Source organism: Gymnoscopelus braueri (genome assembly GCF_963280865.1).
Source record: "Gymnoscopelus braueri genome assembly, chromosome: 4".
NCBI classification, from domain to species: Eukaryota; Metazoa; Chordata; class Actinopteri; order Myctophiformes; family Myctophidae; genus Gymnoscopelus; species Gymnoscopelus braueri.
In genome coordinates, this window is record NC_137605.1 from 20,937,951 (window position 1) to 20,962,846 (window position 24,896).

Below are 24,896 nucleotides of genomic sequence, written 5' to 3' on the forward strand. Positions count from 1 at the left end.
CAAAACATTTTCAGATGGGGGTTAGGGACAAATACATATTAATTTGGGGTCCATGACATGAACATATTTGAGAACCACTGGTTGAATAAAATCATTAAGAAATTGTGAAACAAGCCCAAATAAAGCAACTACACTTAAGAAACAAGCCCCAAAACACCGCAACCACAAGCAACTTAACAGAAAAAATAGCAAAAATTCGCTTATAATAAGCGGACATGGCAACACTCCAGGACACAGGTGCTTCAGTCCCAGCAGTGATTTATTTAGTTTGGGAGAGACTCTCAAGCCCTGAGGCTGTCTGTCCTCTCCTGTTCTGATGGTGACTGACTGTTTTTTTTAAAGCTTGTTTCTGAAGTGTACTTGCTTATTTAGGCTTGCTTCCAAAAATTGTAAGAATTATTTAAACCAGTGGTTCTCAAATATTTTCATGAAAATGTTTTGTAACCAGGGAGCATTTGTGTTGTTAGAATGTTTACAAAATTCTATTGCAAGAGTTTTTGAAAATGGCAGAATGCGACGCGTTGTGAGCTTGTAGATCTGCTATTTTCAAATAGCCAACGTATGTAGGTTTAAACTAAGTGCTCATATGGCCTAGAGTCTAGGCCCTAGACTATAGTCTAGGCCAGGTCTAGAAAAACAAGCCCAAAAGAAGCAACTTGCTTCTTTTGGGCTTGTTTTTCTAAAACTGGTGTGCTTGTTTCTCTCACAAAACCTGGCAACACTGCTGGCTTGACACACAGGTGCTCCAGTCCCAGTGGTGATTTATAAAGTTGTGGAGCAGCAACACAAGCTCGCAGGCTGCCTGTCTGTCTGTCTGTCCTGCCTTGTGGTGATTGACTGGTCCGCTCCGCTGCAGCATCAACACGACACGGACACACACACACCCGACAACCCGGCGGCGCAGACAGCCACAGGCGATCATCATCAGATCGATATACAGGTGATTGAACACAAAAAAAACAAAGTTTGATGACGAGGATTGGGATGTTATATTGTAATGATGAAATGTCATCAGAAGAAGTTGTCATCATCACGCCACCACTGACCGGGTGCTAATGGGGGTTAGCGTAATTTTTTTTCTAGGACTCCATCGCGCGAGAGGGTGTCGCTTGTTGTCCACTTGTCCCCCACCACCAAAAAAAACTGATCTACAAGTTGGACACGCTGTTGTTACAGCTTGCAGATCAGTTCTGTTGTGTTCAACAAGCGGCGTCGTGGTACTAGTGCGGCGTATATTGATTATTTCGGCTTGTCATCATCGATGATGAAGATAAGCAGTGATTATACAGCAATCCGTTATATTTCGCCGTACGACGGTGTCGCGCCCCGAAAATAACTAATCTACCCGGTACAAATTTACAAAACTGATGGAATGTGATTAAATCGACAGCAGTGGTGTGAAGTAACCAATTACATTTACTCAAGTACTGTTTAAGTACAATTTTGAGGTATTTTATTACACTTAACTGGAGTAGGCCTATCTCCAATTTTCAGTACTTTTACTACATTTCGTCCATTTGAAAATGGCAGATCTACAAGCCCACAATGCATTTCAAAAGATTTTTATACATTTGAAAACTTGTGAATTGGGACATTCTGCATAATGAGTACTTTCTACTTTTAGTATTTTAAGTACATTTTGATACCAATACTTTTGTACTTTTACTGAAGTAAATTTTGAATTCTGGACTTTTACTGTAACAGAGTATTTCTACATTGCAGTATTGATACTTTTACTTAAGTAACAAATGTGAGTACTTTTTCCACCACTGAATGTGGTTAAATCGACTGGTATATTGACCCTCGTCGGACGTTTCAATAACTTATTAGACAAACACAGCAAGCATCTTTCTTTGCTAAAGTTATAAAGTAAGATAATAATTAGTTTTATCGAGTATTTTAATCGAAACTGTCACATGTAAAAGATTGTCACGCATAAATGTAAATGTCCAAATCTTGTGCATACCTATGACTGTTTGTTTTGAATTAATATATTTTATGTATTGCATTGCAAAACAAATACTGATATAATCAAAATGGTAACCCTCATATTCAACTATTTCAGAAGAGAAACTTCCCGGAGAAAGTAACATACATGATGATGTTGCTTGCCAACAAGAACAGATCTTCAAGCTATCTCCAAATTCCATTAGAGATGTACCTATACCATTTTTTTCCTTCCCGATTCTGATACCCATAACTTGCGTATCAGTTGATACCGAGTACCAATCCGATACCAGTGTGTAATTTAAACAAATCTAGGACAGTGGTTCTCAAAGTGAGGTCCAGGGACTATCTGGGTTCCTTGAGGGGGTTCTAAATGGACCCTTACAGGTCTGTAACTCTGAGAGTGTACAAATGGAACCACATAGGCCCTTACGTAAATGGGTCCATTTGGTTACGTCTATTTGTGCACTTACACGTCTATTTGTACACACTCTCAGTTATAGGGGTCTGTGAAATTAAAAGGTTTGAAAACCACTGATATAGGAATAAACCAAAATTCCGTTCATAATTGCTCGTTGGTACCGTGATTTTATCACACAGTAAGAGTATGAAACAGTCGTGCAACATCAACTGAAGCATTCAAAATATGACTGTAAATGAAACATCGTCATGTGATAAATGTCAGAATGGCATAGACTGGCATACTCATCGATACCAGCATTTCAAGCAGTATCTGCAACTTTTCCGATACTGGTATCGGAACAACTCTAAATTCAATAGAAGTCCTGTCTATCTGATGGTGATCACAGCACTGCCACTGTTTCACACCAGTGCCATGCCATGATCACATGTGATATGAAACATAATAGTCAAAAAACTCATTTACTTGTTTCATTTGTTTTCAGGATGGAGGTGACCAGCCGTAGAATGCTTCAGAAGAACCTGGAGCCTGCAAGGCCCCTTCGGCGCTGCAATAATGGTCTCCCAGGACTCGGTAAGAACTTTGTATGGTTCAGCTTTCTTCTTCTAACCTTTATTTTACCAGGTTACCAGGTTATCACTTGAGATAAATCATCTCTTTTTGGAGTAAGACCTTGCCAAAATGGCAGCATTTAATATACAAACATACAAGGCACAAAGAGATAAGAACATAAAAGGCAAATGATAGGGATTGTGAGGGAATTGGAGGGTAAGGTGGTTGCTGGGGAGAGGAGTGTTTAATAATGAAAATGAAATGATTATATAACTGCAACAAGCTTTGATGGATCATGTGTTGACTGATAAAGTCACAGTAGTACAGTACAATTTATAATGCATGTCTAACTAATACCCCACTCTTTTGCTTACTTCAGGGCCTATGAGTGATGCTGATTCGTATAAACAGGTATTTGTAGAGGCGGACCGACAGGTGAGTGCTTTACTTAAAATTGTCCGACGCATAATAGCTGTTGCGAACAATAATAATGATTTGTACATTTCCACCTTCTGTCGATGCTTTATATCCATATGAGTAAAATCGCCGGGGTGGTGTGTTTATTTTTGGAACACAGTTCTTAAATGAGGCGATCTAAGATTCCCCAATGGGGATTTCAACACAAATAAATGAAGCCACGACCCTGGGGGCAGAGCGCCCTCTAGCGGCAGTGATGTCAGGACCTCGGTGCTCTATATAGATAAAAATAAAGAACAAGGAAAATACAGATAAAAATACGATCAGCTCCTTAAGCTACGGTCAGTGCTTTCGGAAACACAAGTCAGTGCGTCAGACATGTCCATTGCCCATGTTATCTTGCGGGGCTGTGAGCAGTGCTGACAAAGTGTCGTTTTTTCCCGGATGTGTAGTTTGTTTGACTAGTGCTTTATCTTTTTGAAGTGACGAATGCACGCACGCAACATGAAAACATGCACTTGCGATATAAAAACATGCATGTGCAATATGAAAACATTGTGATAGTGCGCCTTGACAAATATGAAAACATTGCATTTCATCATTATGAATGGCGCTCACATTACAGCAAGAAAATGCCCTGGATGGCATCCAAGGGGTTAAATGGGTGAAATACCCCTTTAAGGGGTCGTTTTGTACTAGTCAAACATTTTCACTGTAACACTGTTCTGTTTTTGTTTTTACCATCTGAAGGGGGGAGTTACAGTTGAGCAGCTCTGTAGAATCCTCCAGCTGGACAAACAAGGTCAAGACAAAATGTGCTTACCTGGAACCAATGAAAAATCGGGTGGTAAGTTTTAAATCAAAGTTTATTTGTATATTTTGTGTACAAAATCTGTCTCACAGATCAGATTATTAACCTCTCCCCAAAACTCATTTTTTTCTTGACACATTCCCAAACACACAATTGGTATTGTATTTTATATTGTTATCGTTGATTACCGTAGTCACCTTAACAACAAGGTATAACTTTTAAGGATCGTGCAACCGTGGAATGAGCAACACAGCTAAACGTGTGGTTAGCGCCCCCCAAAGCCAAACTCCCCCAATATGCCCTGTTGGTAATCGTTCTCAGCGACCAGTCACAGGTGTGTGACTGGCACCTGAGCACCAGCCACTAGGTGTGTGCTGGTAGGTCGCTCAAAACGAGAACGAATCCCAAAAGAAGCATATTATGGGATTATGGCATATGTTTTGGGGGGCTTTACCCACACATTTAGCTGTGTTGCTCATTCCACGATTGCACAATCCTTACAAGTTATACCTCGTTGTAAAGGTGACTAATCCAACAATAACAACGATATAAAATACAAAACAAATTGGTGATATTGAAGGGGAGAAACAATCGACCAAAATTACGTTTCCAAACATTTTTGGAGGACTTTATTAAGGTAGCAACTAATTAGCCAATTATATTGCAATAACTGTGCCTAGTATTGACAGAATGAGTTTGGGCCCCACTACAAGCACCTTGCCATTCATCCAATGTTATGTCCACTTAGTTTTCCCTCCAAGCATTTAGTGTAAATTCAGAAGACTGGAACTGGAGACCAGAAGATCATATGAGAGAAATTTGACCCTTGCCATAGCAATCTTGAATAATAATTCGCTCCAAAGTAGAAAGAGATGGCATTCCCAATTAATTATTCTGATTGGCTAAATTAATAAAAAATACCGTATACAGATAAAACAAACATTTTGATGGGAATGGTGATGAGGGTGGAAAAATTACAATGATAAAATATGATGACTGAGAGATTACATGGAACTAAACACGAAATCAAACTAGAAAGATGCGTTCAGTAGAGAGAGTACATGGAACTAAACACGAAATCAAACTAGAAAGGTGCGTTCAGTAGAGAGTACAAATCTGTCACCATTACCTGTTGTCGTTTTACTGTCTTCTTTCTACATACACATTCATTGTCAACGTCTTCATCTTTCTGACTTAACGGACGGCTTGGATTAAGTTAAATATGTGTGGACATAGCCATATATAAAACTCTTACTTTTGGTGTTTGTTATGTTACTGAATTTATATTTGGGAGTTCTAATGTTGGCTTGCACTGTCAAACTTGGGATGTCTGCATTTGGCTTGTTCCAGTGGATTAAGCTGGAGGGACAGGAGCGTTGTAATTGGCTTTCGCCCAATGTTCATGTCTGCGATTGGCTAGTTCTGGTCGATAGCCTAGCAGGGCTTATCCTATAACCTAGAGGGGCAATTGCTACGTGATTAAAAACAATACATTAAAAATAAATAATTATATATATATTTTTTTTCTTTAAACACACTTGTCAATTGCCTGATTTTAAAATTAAGAAGAATTAAGATTGTTTGCCAGCTATCAGCATGGACAAGAAATATTGATTTGCCAAGTAGTATGCAACATTAGCTGCGGACGCGCACACCTAGAGGGGCGAATGCATGATCTGAAGATGATGACAAACACAAGCGACACGATAAACAAAGTAGCCATATAAAATATATTTGTGTACGAATTTGATTCACCAGGTTATAGGGATTTGGCCCAGATGAGGATGCCTGGTTGGTATGAACACTTTACACCTTTTTGTTTTAGGAATAAGAATATCCTACACAAGGGATTTTTTGATTGAGCTGGCAAATTGTCCTGAGGCCAACAAGAAACCAGAGTTCTTGCCCAAGCACCCTGTCATATTGGAAAAGGCTGTAAGTTGAATACATCTTAAACGATAAACTAACGGTAGCCATTGCTGTCCAACAAGTAACTGATTTATTGTTTTTAATGGATTGTCTTGTTTCTTATTCAACTTTACAGAGAGCCTGGGCTCCTCTGGCTGAGGAAAACCAATGAATTGTAGTTTTCTAATGTCAACGCTGCAATGAAAATGGTTTAGGACCAGGACCACTTCAACCACTTTCAACCCATCTTCATATAATTGGCCTTCACTATATTTCTCATTATATTGTGGTACCATTTCTGTCTACTCAGGCTGTGGAAAATCCTTTTTTTTTTGTAGCCAATTATTTTTACCCCCCTTTTCTCAGTTGTCACTACTTTTGTACCCTACTGGCTCACCTGCCAGTAAGGAGCCCCCACCGGGAGGACGTAGCACCTCGGTCCTACTCCTCCCGCCCGACACTCCCTGTTGACAGGCGCCGCCCAGCCCATAGGAGTACGTGCAGTGACAAATATCACCCTACCCACTCTGCTTGCCTCCCCGAACACGGGCCAATTGTGTTCATCGCTCGACAAAGCCTGATGCACCGTGGTGGTTCGAGGTATTTTACGACTGCGCCACCCGAGCGCCTGCAGGTCTGGAAAGATTTCAAGCTTTATTTTTTATTGATGCAAGAACAATTGCTTCCATTTCAGCATGCCAACTTTTCAGAAAGAGAGAGCTGTAGAGAGAGCTGTAGTTTAGCTTGGAATACCCATTGATGATGTCATTGGTCGGCAGTTTTCTGAACTGCCCATAGCTCACCAATGAGACGGAGCAAGTAGACACAAATGGTGCCCTCTTAAAATGAGCATTAGTTGGACCAATTATATGAAGATATAGTTGAAAAGGGGTGAAGTGCTCCTAAGTTTTGAGGTTTGTTTTAAATTTGTTTGTAATTTTTTGTATAAAAAAAGAAAGTTTTGTTATTGGGAATGCTTTTGTGTTATTCTATGGTGTTTCTTTATCCTTTTGTAAGCACATTAGGCACCCCCCTATTCCTTTTTGAGTTTGATTTGGTTTGTTTGCATTGCATTTTAAATAAAAGTGTAAAGAAAAAACAAAAGCTCAAAAGTTTCCCTTTTGTATCAACATAACATCCAAATGTCAGCTTACAGGTGTGCTGTATCTACATGATTCATTCAAATCACAACCTGTCAAAAGTTTTTGTTAATTTCACATTAAAAACTGCTGAGGCGTGGACATTTTCATGTCAAGGACCACCAAATTGGTATTAGTCCGCGGACCCCCATTTGAAAAGATATGCCGGGGACCGTCAAAGAATATTTGTATGGCCATGCAGCATAAATCAATGATAATGAACCATTTTGATATCAAGGACCCCCAGTTTGATTTGTATTTAGGCCACAGACCCCCACTTGATAACATTTTGATCTCTGGGACCCCTAAACTCTGGAATTGTACATATGTAACCAAATAGACCTGTTACACTCTCTGAATTACTGACACATAAGGGTCCATTTGGTTCCTAACTATCAATCATTTGAATGGGGACCCCCAGGAACTCTCAAGGACCCCACTTTGAGAACCATTGGTGTAGTAGAACACATGTACTTCTACATCGATTCTTGGTCATTGGTGAGTATAATTGCGGCATTTGGCAGACAGTCTTCTGCCGTGATACTTATCCCTGTCAGAATGTGTTACAATGCACAGTCCTATGGGTTAATCGGTCTGTCAGTGCATATGAGCAAAATTAGCTCTTGGCCAACTCTGGCACATATGGATGTACAGTATATTAGCTATATTGCAACATTAAAGGGGTAATAAATGCAACATTTATCAACTGCAGTAACGTACCAGTTATTTATTTTCTGAAATGTCTATGTGGGTTGGTCTATGTAGGCCAGACATAGCATCCGCTCAAAAATAACTTGCTGAATTCAAGGCTGCTATTCATATTCAAAACATGCAGACTATGTAAGTGCAGGACATAATGCTCAACAGAAACATGGTTCACCTGCATCTCTCAAGTTTTGGGTTATCGGAACAGCTTTTTCTCTCCCGAGAGCACTAGGAGATATTGCGAATAAACTGTTTAGAATGGAGGCTTTCTGGATTCACACATTGATTAAACACAGTGGAATGTATTGAAGAACTACTAGCTTCCTGTTATTTGTAAATAAATAAATACATAAAGACCTATGAACTCAAGACATTGCTTGTTATGGTTTATTTTATGATATGCAGCACTGCTCTAAATTTATTGTGATTTACTTTTGTAATTGATTGCAACCTGGGCATCATTGGTGCTGGGACTTGATTGTGGTTCTGTTGGTTCACAGCACTTCTTTTCTGTCTGCCATCATGACATTTGTTGATATTAACCACCAGTGACTGGGAAACTTCCTTTTGGGATGGACTACTACTATGGTATTTTTTGTGTTATTCATATTTCATTGATTTTCCAATTACAAATTGCACAATTTATCTACCTACCTAGTGTACCTAGGTGCATTGGACTAGGTAGCAGTGATGGAAGAAGTACTCACATTCTTTACTTAAGTAAAAGTATCAAGACCCTATTGTAGAAATAGTCTGTTACTGGTACAAGTTTGGTATTAAAAATGTACATGAGTAAAAGTACAAAATAGGCATCAAAATATATTTAAAGTGCCAAAAGTAAAAGTACTCATTATGCAGAAGGTCCAGTTTCACAAGTTTTCAAATGTGCAAAATTATACAAATCCTTTGAAAATGGCAGATCTACAAGCTCACAACAGATCGGCTATTTTTGCCAAAGTATTGTTTTGAAGTGGTTTGTAATAATCAAAATGTTTGTAACTAGTAACTAAAGTTTTCAAATTATTGTAGTGGAGTAACAGTACAATAAGTATTGAAAATTGGAAATACTCCAGTAAAGTAAAAATGTCAAAATTGTACTTAAGTAAGCTGCAGTACTTGAGTACATCTACTTAGTTACTTTACACCACTGCTAGTGTAGCCCTAGAGGGAGGCAGCGATAAAGTGATGTCATAAGTGACACTGAACTGGCAGGTAGCAGATCACCAAACCTTATTTGTAAAAAAAAAATGTTTTGTTGTTTTGTATCTGTTTTGTACCAGTCTTCCCTGCTAGTTGAATCGCTCTTAAAATGTTAAACAATTTGTTATATGCAAATAAATAAAAGTACCATTTTGTATTGTAAGCCTTGTCTATAATAAAATAAGTGCTATTTTTGTACCCTACATTTTGGTCTGTCTTGAATTTATTAGCGGGGTAACACTAGGTAGTTAGATTAAACCTTAAAAATCACACCCAGTGTGAAGTGAGTGATGCCTTTGTGTTACACTCCTGTTTGTGTTTGTGTAACTGGTTGCATCTTTGTGTTGCAATCAGCTGCAGCTGTTAAGGCCGTGCTCAAACGGACGGACGGACAGACCCACACACACGGTCAAGTGTTGTAGGAGTGGCTGGCACCACTCAAAAATAAATAAAAATTACAGCAGTAATCTTATAAGTCCTTTATATTGGTCATTCTGGCCACTGCAGTAACAGAGCGCATGAGTGGGTGTACGGTTTACGTGACATCGAGGCACGCCGCGTTGTCCTGACGTCAGCATATCCGATAGTACGGAGCGAATCATTTGGACGGACAGAGGGAAAACTACTATATAAGAGAATAGATATTTTCTCATCATTACAGGATCATACAACTCGATTCACCAAGGTAAATGTGTAGGCTGATCGATTAGTCCTTAGCGACATCAACCATTCCAGTGCCGTATACTTGTTAATGATGAAGTCTATGGGCTATTGCAGTTTAAATATCCGGATACAGGATAGGTGGGCACTAGGGACATCTGGGCTCCTCGATGTAAAATTGGCTATTTTGTATAAATCGTCTTAAATAATGTAAAGTATACATGCTGTGAACATCACAACATATACGGTACAACATACGTAATTTTATCCTTCAAATTCTCGTTTATGACCCAAAATGACTGGATATACAGGTTGTGTAGCAATTTGAAGCTTCAACTTTGCCAGCCCTATTGTAGAAATATAAGACCTTAATTCTCGAATGTCAGTTTAAGCATGTTATAATCATGTATAGGCCTATTTTACCTTAAGGTGCCCAGATGTCCTGTTACCTAATAATCCTCTCCTGGGTTTTTGCCTTGATCTAAAATGTAGCTGCTAATATAGTAATTTACAAGATATTTTACTGCCCAAATGGTTGTGTTTTAGATGGTGGCATCGATTCATAAACGAAAAAAAGATGAATAGCGTTGCTTTTAGGCAATAATGTAGCTTATCATTTTCGATTTTCATAATAACGTCTAACTGGTCTAAACCAATACATGATTTCCAGGAACATGGCCTCAAATGATGATAAGCAAAAGGCATCATGCAATAGGTGAGTGAGTTTCAGCTTGTTTCAAGTCTAGGTTATAGGTAGCCCTGGTCCAGAGTAGTGTGACTCTCTGGACCAGTGCTAGGCAGTGGTGTAAAGTAACTAACATTTCTTACTTTGATGGAGTATATCCAATTTTTAGCACCTTTACTTCTTCTCCACACTACATCTCAGAGGCAAATGTTTTACTTTTACTCCACTACAATTATTTGAAAACCTTAGTTACTAGTTACTTTGTAGATTTTGATTATTATTACAAAACATACATTAACCACTTCAGCCAGATATACATTTTGCCCATTTGAAAATGGCAGATCTACAAGCTCACAATGCGTCGCATCAGATCTGCTATTTTCAAAAGATTTTAGTACATTTATACCTTTGAAAACATGTGAAATGGGACATTCTGCATAATGAGTACTTTATACTTTTGGTATTTTAAGTACATTTTGATACCAATACTTTTGTACATTTACTCAAGTTAATTCCAGACTTTTACTTGTGAGTATTTCTACATTGCAGTATTGATACTTTTATTTGAGTAAAAAAGGTGAGTACTTTTTCCACCACTGGTTATAGGCTTAATTTAATTTGTAGGTAATGTGTAACTACTTTGATATTGCACTTTTTATATTGTTTGTGGCTTCATTGCCTGTGTCATCTCTATCCACCAGGTAAATTTTTAACATTACAAAACTATTGGGTGTGTCAGATATCAAGACAAGGGCTACTTCCTTCCTGAGGAGACTGTAGCAGTTTAACCGTTGGAAAAACCCAGCCACTAATAATGACAAAACTCTTTCAACTCTGTAAATTAAAGTGTGTAGCCTCTTGTATCAGTAGCCTAACTCATTATCAGGTATATAGACCAATGGTTCTCAAAGTGGGGACCCCCAGGGGTCCTTGCAGGGGGGGGTCCTCAGCTAAATTAGTTTATATAGCATCGCAATCATTTTAACCACTTTATCGATATTTTATATTTTGGCTATTCAGAAATAGCAGATTTGTTTACAAGTCTTCTCTTCTGGGGGTCTGTGGTGGCACAAAATATTTTCTGATGGGGGTCCGTGGCCAAATACAAATCAATTGGGGGCATCCTTGACATGAAAATGTTTGAGAACCACTGCCAAGTGCTCCCACTAATCCATCATGTCATGGGAATATCATGTTTGGCTGGTAAAATTGTATTGCCTTTTTTTTCTCTCCTTCTCTTTAAGTCTGGTTTATGTACACAACCCACACCTGGACAACCTGAAAGATGACATACTTTATCACTTCAATCTGGGAACCTCCTCTCACAACTTACCAGCTATGTTTGGTGATGTCAAAGTAATAATTTTTTACTGTATTCTCCTGGAATAAACACACTCCCATTTAGTTATCTGAATTGAACATCAACTGATCTCTTTTTCTGTCTGTTTCTTGCTTGTGTCATTTCTTTCAGTTTGTGTGTGTTGGGGGAAGTCCTTGGAGGATGAAAGCATTCATCGAGTATGTTGCTGGTGTGCTGGGTTTGGAGGACCCGAAATCAGAGTACCCCAATATTTGTGCCGGGACAGACCGCTATGCTATGTACAAAATTGGCCCTGTGCTTTCTGTCAGTGTACGTATGGACAAAAAACTCATAAATGCATCACAAAATAGTAATTGCCGTAGGCATGGACATGGACAAAAGGCCACCCTTCCCTGACAGGGAAGGTAAACTGACTTAATGCGAACAGTACAATAATTCACCTGTATCTCTCAACAGGATTTACAACTCACATACACACAATTAATACCAACAGCATATTAGCTAAGACATGCCTTCACTTGCTTCTCAACAGGATTTACAGCACAGGAACCCGCAAAGCCAACAAAACAATATTTTGACATAAACAGACAGAGCTTAGAGTACTCACCCCCTCTAAAGTTCTATAGATAAACAACGTATAAGGATGGTTTCTTTCTTGTGACATCTTTAAAGTGAATGTTTCGGGCTTTCGGCTATTCCTTAACATTTTCACCAGGATGTTGGGCCACTGTTATTGACATGAATGACTAAGCTCTTTGCAACAACAAGAAATGCAAAGTTATTAACTGCAACTTCACTCAGAGGCACTACTGTAGCTTCTGGCGTCCCCTGAGCTTTGGGCCTGGGCCCGATAGGCCCATTCATTTAATCACCCCTTATAATACTAATTTAGTTACCTTTTAAAGGATAACTGATGCACATTGATAACATAGTACTGTTGGTAGGCTTTTTCCAAGGGACACCAAGGCAGATTCTAAGTGCTTGTAGGAAACTGTCGGTGACTTTCCGTGTGTTTCTTCCAGCATGGAATGGGCATCCCATCCATATCCATAATGCTACATGAGCTGATAAAGCTCCTTCATCACGCACGTTGCACAGATGTTGCAATCATACGCATTGGAACCTCAGGTGGTATAGGTAAGCTTCACGTGTTTTTTATTTTCTTTTAAAAGATTCTCATGCACATCAGATGACAGCAAGCAATAAACCGACGTTGAACCATCCTAGATTACTGGTGTCCCATAAATCAGTGGTGCCCAGTTGTGCCATGGAGAGCTGAGTTTATGCAGGATTTCACTGTAACCGAACACTACACAAGCTGAATTAATTAACTACCATACAGCTGTATATACTGTATACTTAATTGAATGGACGCATTGGAGGCCCTTTAATTGTTTCCCTCTGCACCAAATCTCTTAAAATATCAGATCTACAAGCTGACTTATGAGCTTGTAGATCTGCTATTTTTGACAACATGCTAGACCCCATTGCCTATTGATTGCCCATATTGTGATATTCCTTCTTCGTTTTTTCTCCTTCTCAGTGTGGGACACAGTTATGCCACAAGAGGGAGCTCAACTAGCTTGGTCCATTTATATTTGAGAGCCTCACATGGAAAGAACTATTTTGTGGTCATTAACAATTTTTTGGTCATTAATTGAAACGGGATACAAGAGAGTGTAAAACATCAACTCCATAGATGCATAATTTGACGGAACCACATTTAAAAATACACATTATAAGACCTTGGTTGAGTTTTATTTTTCTTGTAAATCAAGAGTAAGCAGCACAGCATGTTTTTGTTTTTCAGGTCTTGAGCCGGGCACTGTTGTGGTCACCAAGCAGTCTGTGGACGCCACCTACCTGCCCAAGTTTGAGCAGGTGATCCTGGGGAGGACAGTGGTCCGCAGCACCGACCTGGACCAAAGCCTGGCTGAAGAGCTTCTCCAGTGCAGTGAGGAGCTGAATCAGTTTGACACGGTCATTGGAAACACCATGTGTACCATGGACTTCTATGAAGGTACTAACAACTGATATATTTATCCTGATGCCCTTTAATTATGACGTATATGGCCCCTTCCACATTTGGCATTAACAGCCCTATGAGGTGGACAGTAATCAGGTTTAACTAAAATGCATTTCATCCTTGTGTCAATGCTCACTATTGAAGAGGCAGTCTGAGATGTATTTGGCCAATTAACTTGGAGCCCAATAAATGTTAATGCACGATCCAACTAGGAGCAACTGACGTTACTGTTTGTAACGTAAAACATGCTAGCAATATGATAAATAGCTACTTATAAAAAGTACCTTTTTCAGAATAGGTATACATGATCCATGTTTGTTGACAGCAGGTGTAGAGAGGATCCACATGAACCCTTGTATGTGATATAACCTCTACCCAGGCCAAGCCCGTCTGGATGGAGCGTTCTGCTCATACACTGAGAAGGACAAGCTAGACTACTTAGCCAAAGCCTCTGAAGCTGGAGTCTGCAACATTGAGATGGAGTCTTCAGTCTTTGCTGCCATGTGCAAACTGAGCGGTCTCCGAGGTAAGACCAGAGAGCATTTAAGCTGTTACTCAGTTTTAAAAAAAAGGCTCTAAGCGAAAATAGCCGATCTACAAGTCTACCTCTAAAATGTTTGGGAAGCCCTGGACTATATGCTACTGTATACAGAAACAGGTGCAGTTTAACTGTTGTCTCCTCTCTTGCTACTCGCAGCGGCTGTGGTGTGTGTGACGTTACTGGATCGTCTGAAGGGAGACCAGCTGAACAGCTCTCATGAGGTTCTCCACAGCTACCAGCAACGTCCTCAGATCCTGGTCAGTCACTTCATTCAGAAGCAGCTGAGCGCATCTGCCAAACCTTTGTTACACTGATCTACTGTTCAGAGCAACGTGTGGAGTCGTTTTCCTGTGTTGAAAGGCATTTTTATTATATATTTATTATCCACACTTGTAAGCAATGAGCTTTATCCTGCGTTCATGTAACACAATCACTGTTATCTGCTTAAGATAGTAACCGGAAGAGTGGGAACCTCAATGTTTTGCTATTGAAATGCTATTTCTTCCAAAATGTAAAGAAAATAAGTCTTAAATGGTAATGGGAAAATGGTCTTAAGTAATGTTAAATATACATAATTTGAACACACAAACTGCTACAAAACCTGTGCAGCCAGTCATTATGTGCATAAACAAGAAGTTGAAGGGTAAATTTAAGTCTGATAATGATGTACCGTGCATGTTCAAATCATGTTTACTTTACATAACTTTTTCCCAATTCTTAATTTATTTACATTTAGGGAAAAATAGCCAATTAAACAATGAAGTGCCCACTCTTCCTAGGTGCCCACTCTTCTGTATCCCTTAAAAAGGACATTCCTGCTGATATAAATCACATGTATATGTATTTAACTCAGGTTCACTTCACTTCAGAATATTATGTTATACGGCAACCACATTGGCCCTATCTTGGGCATGTCATTATAGGTGAAAATGTCTGGACATTTTCAGACATTTAATAAAATGTCAGTTTTAAAAAATAGAGAAAATAGCAGATCCACAAACTCGCAACGTGTCACAATGCAATGCGTAGTGAGCTTGTAGTTCCGCTTATTTCCCCACTCTTCGTTGTACGACAAACAACGTTATAGGGCTTAAGAGGTTAGAGTCTCTGCTTGTTTTGTGTGTGTGTGTACAACAACCACTTAAAAAAACCTGGATATGTACTGAATTTTGATGAATGTAAACAAACTGTGCAATTCCTACTTTTCACCCTGTCACAGTCTGATTCAGAGGCAGCCTTACAAAATGTTATTATTATTATTGTCCCTGTGTGTATGTCACGTACTGCACTGTAATACGTTATGTCACTGAACTTAGCTGAGATCCTTTTAATTGGGCATTAGATGTATGATGATGAATTCAAACCTAATTAACTCTACCTCTATTTTTATACCATGTGTGACTTATATTCTATGAACTTGAACAACTCATGACTGCTGCGACACTCTAGTTCAGTGGTTCTCAAACCTTTTCATTTCAAGGACCACCGTAACTCTGAGAGCGTACAAATGGAACCAAATGGACCCGTATAAGGGTCCATTTGGTTCCATTTGTACACTGTCAGAGTTACAGACCTACAGGGTCCATTTGGAAACCCCTCAAGGAGCCCTGAGGGTCCCTGGACCCCACCTTGAGAGCCACTGCTCTAGTTGAATGAAATTATATAAATTGCGTCAAAATGTGCATTCCTTGTGTGGGCCTGTTATAATTGAAGGGAAATGTTAGTGAACTTCTACGTAAATGCTAATAAACAACATATTATGTTAAGTCGATGGAGGATGAGTTTGTATTTGCTGTGTGTACTGTTAGGTTAACCACATTAGCCCCTAGCGTGCCTATTCTGGGTATGTCATAATAGGCGAACATTCTGCGAAAATATATGTAGATCTATTGTACAACACAACGTGAGCTTTTTTGGGGAGAAAAGGAGGGGGAAATTTTAGACCACTGGGGGACCCCTGTCAAGATATATTAGGTTTTTATTTTATATTAAATGGTTTATCTGTTTTCTTGGGAATTTGCTCTTGTATGCTATTTTCCCCCTCCTCTGTGGTTTTACATGCAGCGTGACTCTGCAGGAGTAGCCTTCTAGAACTGTGTGTGTGTGTGTGTGTGTGTGTGTGTGTGTGTGTGTGTCGCTAATTTCACAAACCACTGGACCGATCAGTGCCAAATATCTCGTGCACAATGCCAATAGGCCTCAGAAGTACCTTCACAATTTCTTCTCCATGTTTTATAGCCCTACATTTTGAAACTTAACTTTTCTAATATTAATTGATGAATTGTATCCACAATAAATGGGTATAATCTAGGATTGAACCCCTTTTTGCTACAATGATCTGCATAATGGGCATATGACTTGATATCTTATGACGACAGGAGGAGATCGATATGGGAGCATTTAGTGCAAAGTCAAAATACATTTTGTGACTCAAATATCTGACTGATAGGCTACAAGCTGGATTGATTTTTTATTTATTTATTCGAATACAACTGTAACATAATACATAAGCTACCTCAGACAGTAACTGAATTGGAGAAGTTTGCTTGTGACTGGAAGGCTGCTGTTTCCAATCACTAGGAGGTTCGGGAAAATGTGGGCGAGGAAGATGAATTGAGAAATGCTCTCTACCCCTCAGTTAACACCAAGGTGCTCTTGAGCAATGCAAACAGGCTAACTCCTATGCTATCCTATAGCTAATGTGACTAGGCCTGCTAGTCAATGATTAAAACAAATCCTATGAGCATGAGACTCATTAAAAACATCCTGCGCAATTATTTTTGGTAAAATGTAAAAAATCCTATAATTACGTTTTCACCATGACTTCATCATTATGAGTAAATCTGATGGCGTGGTCTGCAATGAAGAACATACCAGTTGAGGGGTAAAGTTAGCCAACATGGTTATCCATATTATGTTGTTGTTTGTAATGAAATAGGATAGAGCAGAGTTTCTCAAACTTTTTAATGTCAAGGATCTCCAAAATTATGTTTTTTTTGGCTGCGGACCCCCTGTCTCAAAATATTTTTGTGTCAGGATTTTTCAAAAATAGCAGATCTACAAGCTCACAGTGTGGCTCGAAGTGACACGCTATGAGCTTGTATATCTGCTATTTTTGAATAGCCAAAGTATAAAATATTGTGAAAGTGGTTAAAATGATTGTGACACCATCAGTTTTGCTGGGGACCCCCTGGTACCCCCCCCCCCCCAAGGACCCCTGGGGGTCCCCGGACCCCACTTTGAGAACCAATGCTATAGAGCCTAAATACCACACATATCCACAATGATGGTGACTAAATTCTCAATATCTGTTTGACTGTGTTGTGGAAGGTTGTGGAGGTTGAACATCTTCGTGCGTAATGTGCGCGTCAGAGGACAGTGGAGGATGTGCCCGCCCTGCGCGCTCCCGCCAGCGTTGCCAGATTTTGCGAGAGAAACAAGCAACCACGTCTATGAAAACAAGCCAAAAAGAAGCAACTAGGCCACATGAGCACCTTAAACATTGTCTATTTGAAAATAGCCAACCTACAAGCTCACAACCCGTCGCATTCTGCTATTTTCAAACTTGCAATAAAATGTGGCATATTTTTAATAATTTGTAAACAAAATTGCTCCCTGGAACAAAACATTTTCATGAAAATATTTGAGAACCACTGGTTAAAATAATAATTAAAAACGTTTGACAACAAGCCCAAAATATGCAACTACACTTTAGAAACAAAGCCCCCAAAAAACGCAACCCTACCAATACAAGCAACTTTACAGGAAAAAAGCCCAAAGTCGCTTATAATAAGCGGACATGGCAACCCTGGCTCCCGCACACAATTAAAGCGCCGCTCCCGTCCGCGTCCCACCTCTCCTCTCCTCTCATCATCTGGACCCAAGACGCTCTTATTCGCTGACTCAGTGCCTTAAAACAGCATTATTACCGTCCCGTTGACCAGATCTACAGACCAGATCTACAGCCCAGATCTACAGGATCCTCTGCTCAGAGATACAACATCAGCCATGGCCAAAACAGCGACCGGTAAGGATATAAAGAACGGTCGTATATTAAAATTCCATAGCCGAAAGGATGAAACTGCGCTGCTGACAGAAGCATCCATACCGTGGATGGAACCGTTATAGTCGGCCCTGTGATGATGGATGATCCTCCTGCTGGGGGGGAAAAAATATGTTTTTTTACTACATTGAAATTAGATCTCTGACTCAATTATACGTTTTTATTAGCCTACTAAATAAATCTACCGTTTCGGTTTGAGGAGAATGGATTTAATGGAAAAAAAATAATACATCGAGCGTCGTTCCTCATTAAAATATAACCTATTATCTGCCAAAATTGTATTCAATGAATGATCGCTTTGAATAGTGTTACATTACATGTTGTATGTAGGTGGATTTACAACGGTCCTGTTCTATGTCTACACAAGGCTGCACCTGCCGCTCAGTAAAAACGGCCCTCAGAGCAGCATCATGCAGCAGAAGGACAGGACCCCACCCTAGATGCTGCTCTGCCAAGCGTTCAGCCCACACAACGCACCGCACTAGCTCTTTATGGCTCACACGTCCATCTCTTTTAATCCATGAACACCGATTCTACAAATGTCTTCTAAATCCTAACAGTTTTCTGAAAAACGTATGTTTCTATGTCAGTGGTGCTCAGACTATTTCATGTCAAGGACCACCCAAAATTATTATTAATTATTTTGTATTTGGCCGCCGAACCCCATCTCAAAATGTTTTGTGAAGCAAAGATTGGAGTTACAAATGTCTGCTTTAAAAAATGTATATATTCAAAGGTTGGCAGAAATGTTCAAGATTTTTCAAAAATAGCAGATCTACAAGCTCATAGCGTGCCACTTGGTGCCGCACTATGAGCTTGTAGATCTGCTATTTTTGAATAGCCAAAGAAATCTAAACTGACAGAGATGCTTTCCGGTATTAATGAGTTAATCAGCCTACGTTTCTCTATGCTGGTTTGTGGCCCAATATTGTATTATTGTAAACAATTTATGCATCAGGCTATTAGGTCTGTGAACGCGATTGAAAAGTCATTGTTTTCTCAGTCCTGTCATTATGAGAGCAAATGCCCACACCAGTCTCTATTTTGTGGTGTCTGTTCTACTGTATATCTCATATAATAAGGTGACAGGTCAAGCTACATCGTAGTTAGTGAGACCTTCATGTCTTTGACAAAAATATGACAATTTCTTTATGGAATTTAAATCAAGTGAAAATCCCCTTTATCTTTATCTTTGTGATAACCAAGTGAATCAGCACAATGGATTTTATGATTTATGATGATTTAAGGTCCAGTAGTCAACGATAGCCTACATAATGATGATAGTGGTGGTTTTAGCTGTATAGGCCCTAAAGCCTATAAGTGATTCATTATTTAGTTTCCTCTCTGGGTCCTCGGGTTTAGGTTATTTATCATCTGTCGTCATATGGAACATCAACGTTATATATGAGCTCCTGTCGTGTCCGGGATACAATATTGTGGGTCCTGTTGCTTTCTCCTGTGGCTGGTTGGTATCCGCCAGGTGCAGTATGCAATAACAGGCTGGGAGACAGGCCAGCCCTGCAGCAAGGGGCCGCTTCTCATGCCGGCCATTGCAGCAGCGGAGGCTAATCAGTATTGACAATCTGTAGCCATCCCTGGATGGAGCCACCTCGGTCTTTGTCTCTTCCTTCTCTCTCTTATGGACACTTTGTGAGTGGTGCCGTCGTGGGTGCAGGGCTTCGAGTGTTTGTTTGTTTCCCACACTATAATAGCGACGCCATATAGACCACAGCATGTTGTTCAAAGGGATTTAACATGCAATACTAGGCCAGATAAAACAAAGTGATAGAAAAATCACATGATATAGTAAGAAAGTGTAAAGCTAACTAAAGCTATAGGTAATAGAATGGAGTGGAAACTAATGTTAGGCCTAATGAAAATAACGTAAGTGGTTGTATCTGTTATGCGCGCGCGCGCGCGTGTGTGTGTGTGTGTGTGTGTGTGTGTGTGTGTGTGTGTGTGTGTGTGTGTGTGTGTGTGTGTGTGTGTGTGTGTGTGTGTGTGTGTGTGTGTGTGTGTGTGTGTGTGTGTGTGCGTGCGTGCGTGCGTGTGTGAGTACATACATGCAACTGTGCATGTGGAGTCTGTCTTAGTCACAAGCTGAGCTAAAAATCAATTAAGAATTGAACAGGAAGCAGAACACCTAGCGTACTGGCACACAAGCAGGCCAGTTGGCCGCCAGTGTTATACTGTCTGAACCACATGAACCCTTGCGTCTGGGATTCTGGGACGAACATTGGGCCAAAATAGCAGATGTACAAGGTCACAATGCGTCGCAATTGGTTGTTTTCACCGAAGAAATTTGGTATAGAGGGAACAAAGTAGGGGGGTTGTAGTATAGAGCCCTGGGGGACACCGGTCAACATAGTATTATGGGTTTAAGTGGTTAAATGATCTCATGGTTACAATTACTTCAGGCAGTGAGGCACTCTGCTCCCTTTTATAGAGAACCTCTACAAATTGATGAATGCTTTTTGGTCTGATAACAGCCATTAAAGTACCATTAAGGTGCAATTGATCCCTCTGTCCCCTTAGAGAGATATCTTGTGATCTTGAGTTTGTCAATCAATATTTCCTAATCAACAGGGTTGTTGGGTATTAGTGTAATCCATCAATAACAATAAGTGATGGCCAAAACAAAATTGTAAAGATCTTAGTATTAGTATTATGTTCTGGAAGGAAGGGTCTGGAAGCACAGCATAGCTCTCCATCTATGGATTAATTCCCAGCATAACATGAACAAACTCCATTTCTGATTGTGTTGATGACGGAATTACACGGTGAGTGTGTTTCGTGAACGCACGCTCTTTTGATCTGGCAATATTCCAAATGCTTTGAGAAGCACCTCAGCTCAGTGCATTTATCGACGAATGAGTCAGCTCCAGCCTGGAAGTTTTTAGTCACAATACCCATCTGACATTTAGTGAGTCAAGCCGCTGTATTGATGGTGATGGTAGATGTCTTGTGTGTCTTTGTTCCCATCCTCAGCATACAAGGAGAAGATGAAGGAGCTGTCCGTCTTCTCTCTGCTGTGCTCCTGCTTCTACCCAGAGACACGCAACAAGCTGGTCTGTGAGTTTGAAGGTGAGGAGGAGGCCCCAGTCTTGCAAAGTCATAAGTGTCTTTTCTCTTCTGCGTCAGTTAAAGCATGCGCTGCAAGAATCTAAATTTAACTCTGGGAGACTGTGAAAATGGACCAGTGGTCCATTGAGTTCAATTGACACTCTGGATTTTGCAGTGTGATTTGCACTGTGGATAGACGCTTCATTATGCAGCTCAAAGGAGCACACACGGTAAAATCCTGAGGGTTTAATGAACACTGAGGATTGACAACTGACAACCGTGACCGTCATCCATTTTTCTGTTTTAATTCAAACGCTATTTCAGCAATATATTCAGTGCAATCAACCAGGTGCTTACAAACATGTGCATACTGTGCAAAAAGGTGACCTAATCCATATTTTCATATTTCAATTTCTTATTTTGTTATTGCATTAATTTACTTGACAGGGATTGTCTGTTGTACACATTGATGTGCCAGAGTTAACCAAGGAAGCACATTTTCTTGGTATTCCCTGGGTGGGCACTGGGCAGATAGTTAATAAAAGAAACAAGTACACATGTACAAAAAAAACGACATGTACAGTACTATGGAGTAGAAATTAGACTTTACTTGGCAAACAAAGTGACTGCAGATTCTTTGCTTTGCAGACATGGAGGTGAAGCCCATCAACAAGCGATCCTCTGGCCAGGCCTTCGAGGTCATCCTAAAGCCTCAGTCTCCAGTGTCAGACTCAGCCCACACCATCGCCTCGCCCCCAAAGAGGGACATCTCATTGGAGGACATACAGAAGAAACTGGAAGCGGCCGAGGACCGGAGGAAGGTGAGTATCGCTGTCTGCCACCAGACAGACAGTGGCTCTGATTAAAACCTGACTGATCGACCCAATGTTTAGCTCATTTAAAGTCGTCGGTCTCCATCTGTCTGTCTGTTAGCCTGTCCATCTGTCTCGAGCCTAACTCGCTGAAAATAATGCGTTGTTCACTTGAAAATCATTTATTCAGACCCAGGAGGCCCAGGTGCTGAAGACCCTGGCCGATAAGAGGGAGCATGAGAGGGATGTCCTGCTGAAGGCCATGGAGGAGAACAGCAACTTCAGCAAGATGGCCGAGGAGAGGCTCCTGATGAAGATGGACCAGATCAAGGAGAACCGCGAGGCCCACCTGGCAGCCATGATGGAGCGCCTGCAAGAGAAGGTGAGCGCTTCTGTCTGACTGGCTTTCTAGGGTGAAACCAGATCAGCTCAGATGAGGATGGGTGTGTCACCTGTCTGTCTGGCTGGTCACACCATCCACTACCTGTCTATCTGCACTATGTGTAGATAGACATGGAAGGAGTGAATAGGAAGAGTGAATAAAATGGAGATTTAAAATCAATAATTTCTAATGGAGACTGTGTTCTGATTGGACTGATATTGTACGTAGCTGTCTAATTCAGTGCGATCAATCAGCTTCATTCTGTTTCTTTCCGCAGGAGCGACACGCCGAGGTTGTGCGTAGGAACAAAGAGTTAAGGGAAGAGCTGACAGCATGAGCCACGTTCAGTCCCTGACCTCCATCTACTGTCCATCTAGTACGTTCCTCCACCCCCCAGCCCACCCCCCAGCCCACCATGTCACATCTCAAGAGCAGACCCCCAACCCTGGAGGTGGAGGACCTCACCACACCTCACAACACCACACATCACACCACACAGCCCCACCACCCCAACTACACTCACATTCTCTATCATTATTATCGGCGGATGTGATGGTAGATAAACATACACACACACACACACACACACACACACACACACACACACACACACACACACACACACACACACACACACACACACACACACACACACACACACACACACACACACACACACACACAAACACTCTGAGAATTTGAATGGATTATAGTGAAGTAAATAGTGAGAATATGGTTATTTTGTAAATACTTTTTTTGTAATTTATTTATTGCTCTATCTATCTATCTATCTATCTATCTATCTATCTATCTATCTATCTATCTATCTATCTTTTTATCTATCTATCAATCTATCTATCACAATGATGGTAGACAGACGGGGTTGCATAGTCATACAAATTGATCTAAACGTACCCCGCTGTACAATTTCAAACTTTGTGTTTGTCATTGACTTATTTTTTTCAGTTCTCTGAAATTTTAATCTGCAGCCATTTTTTTGTCTTGTGAAAGCCTTCGGTGTCGTGAGTCGGTTGGTAGACTGACATTGGCGGTGTTTCCTTTCCTGGCGATGTCATGACGATGTTTCTGTGTCTTTGTGAAGAACGCTAAAATGGTCGGTGTGTAAGCCTAGACTCCAGACTCCGCAAGATATCACACGAGCATCCCCAATGCCTCTTATCTCCTCACACAAACAAATAATAATCACACTCTGGCCATACGCACGCTTTGAAACTCCCGCTAGTAAGACGCCAAACCCACAGTATTTTAAAGTGTCCTAATACTGAGGCTTGATAATGAATTTGAAAGGTGCTGTATTGTGATTAAAGAATGTGCTTGCCCAGTGTGGACGCAGCTGTTTGTACACGCTGATTCCTTTTTCTTATGACCAAACCCCACCCTGACACCATCTACCCATCCGCAGATGGATCCAATCTTTAGCTTGCATCGGTGACTCTGGTCTGTACGCAGTATTTGGAGACGACCCTCCTGAATGTTCTGTCATGATACTGGTACCGCACACAGCGTCCCGGGGCAGCGGAATGTGCCCGTTTTCACCCACCTTTAATATTGATAGTGTGATGTGTGCGTCCGTGTGGCTGTGTGTGAACGTGTACTCCCTGTGAGGCATCGTTGCCGTCGCGTCTCTCTCTTTAGGGAGGGCTCGTGGAGGACGGATGCAAGGATGCTTCACGCTCAGCACACCGAACTGCAACTACTACTTTTTAATATTACAGTACCACAGATATCTATCTAGATCTGCCTGCATCCTTCTGCTGCCTGTGTTTCTTCTCCTACATATTTCTCTGTGACAAGCTTTGCTGAATTAATGCTTATTTTATACTCCGTCGTACGATGGAGTCACGCGGGCGAAAACAACAGATCTACAAGGTCACAACCCATCGCATCGCAGCGCGTTGCGGCCTTGTAGATCTGCTTGTTTCGGCACACGACTCCGCCCTACGACAAAGTATAAACCAGGCTCTAAGGTTTGGGGTTCTGTGAACATGGCATGCAACCATCTCATACTTTTCTGTGCCAAAAGATGAGGACAAATTATGTAAACTGCCAAATAAAGAGAACCAATTACCAACACGTTGCTGAGAATGATGGTCCTTCCTTAATGGAATTTTGTTTTATTGTTCTGTTTGAGGGCAAGGGATCACAGCTGACATTTTGACAGGTAAACACAGCTGATGGTCATAACATTAACTGTGGGTGTGTTTCATTTAGGTGTGTTTGTG

At 40.6% G+C, this 24,896-nt stretch overlaps 3 protein-coding genes across 3 annotated transcripts; all 3 read left to right on the forward strand.

The window, feature by feature from the left end:
- The first annotated feature begins 840 nt into the window (after nt 1–840).
- Nucleotides 841–7,070, forward strand: gra (granulito). The gene is made up of 6 exons (XM_080426514.1): nt 841–940; nt 2,853–2,941; nt 3,300–3,355; nt 4,088–4,184; nt 5,974–6,083; nt 6,193–7,070. Exons 2-6 carry the CDS (start codon nt 2,854–2,856, stop codon nt 6,226–6,228), a joined length of 387 nt encoding a protein of 128 aa, XP_080282640.1. The 5' UTR covers nt 841–940; nt 2,853; the 3' UTR covers nt 6,229–7,070.
- Nucleotides 7,071–9,673: 2,603 nt separating this feature from the next.
- upp1 (uridine phosphorylase 1) lies at nt 9,674–16,073 on the forward strand. Its single transcript, XM_080426476.1, has 8 exons — nt 9,674–9,785; nt 10,431–10,475; nt 11,690–11,801; nt 11,917–12,075; nt 12,789–12,903; nt 13,577–13,786; nt 14,172–14,318; nt 14,490–16,073. Exons 2-8 carry the CDS (start codon nt 10,435–10,437, stop codon nt 14,645–14,647), a joined length of 942 nt encoding a protein of 313 aa, XP_080282602.1. The 5' UTR covers nt 9,674–9,785; nt 10,431–10,434; the 3' UTR covers nt 14,648–16,073.
- Nucleotides 16,074–18,272: 2,199 nt separating this feature from the next.
- Nucleotides 18,273–23,374, forward strand: stmn2a (stathmin 2a). The gene is made up of 5 exons (XM_080427076.1): nt 18,273–18,360; nt 21,385–21,480; nt 22,108–22,280; nt 22,462–22,653; nt 22,931–23,374. The coding sequence occupies exons 1-5, from the start codon at nt 18,342–18,344 to the stop codon at nt 22,988–22,990; spliced, it is 540 nt and encodes a 179-aa protein (XP_080283202.1). The 5' UTR covers nt 18,273–18,341; the 3' UTR covers nt 22,991–23,374.
- Nucleotides 23,375–24,896: the final 1,522 nt, after the last annotated feature.

Excerpts from the sequence above, each read along its gene's own strand:
- gra (XM_080426514.1), top strand. The coding sequence starts at position 2,854 with ATGGAGGTGACCAGCCGTAGAATGCTTCAGAAGAACCTGGAGCCTGCA. Across the intron at positions 2,942-3,299 it reads TAATGGTCTCCCAGGACTCG|GGCCTATGAGTGATGCTGAT; the intron begins GTAAGAACTTTG and ends TGCTTACTTCAG. Across the intron at positions 3,356-4,087 it reads TTGTAGAGGCGGACCGACAG|GGGGGAGTTACAGTTGAGCA; the intron begins GTGAGTGCTTTA and ends TACCATCTGAAG.
- upp1 (XM_080426476.1), top strand. The coding sequence starts at position 10,435 with ATGGCCTCAAATGATGATAAGCAAAAGGCATCATGCAATAG. Across the intron at positions 10,476-11,689 it reads CAAAAGGCATCATGCAATAG|TCTGGTTTATGTACACAACC; the intron begins GTGAGTGAGTTT and ends CTTCTCTTTAAG. Across the intron at positions 12,076-12,788 it reads GCCCTGTGCTTTCTGTCAGT|CATGGAATGGGCATCCCATC; the intron begins GTACGTATGGAC and ends TGTTTCTTCCAG.
- stmn2a (XM_080427076.1), top strand. Across the intron at positions 22,281-22,461 it reads CGGCCGAGGACCGGAGGAAG|ACCCAGGAGGCCCAGGTGCT; the intron begins GTGAGTATCGCT and ends TCATTTATTCAG. Across the intron at positions 22,654-22,930 it reads TGGAGCGCCTGCAAGAGAAG|GAGCGACACGCCGAGGTTGT; the intron begins GTGAGCGCTTCT and ends TTCTTTCCGCAG.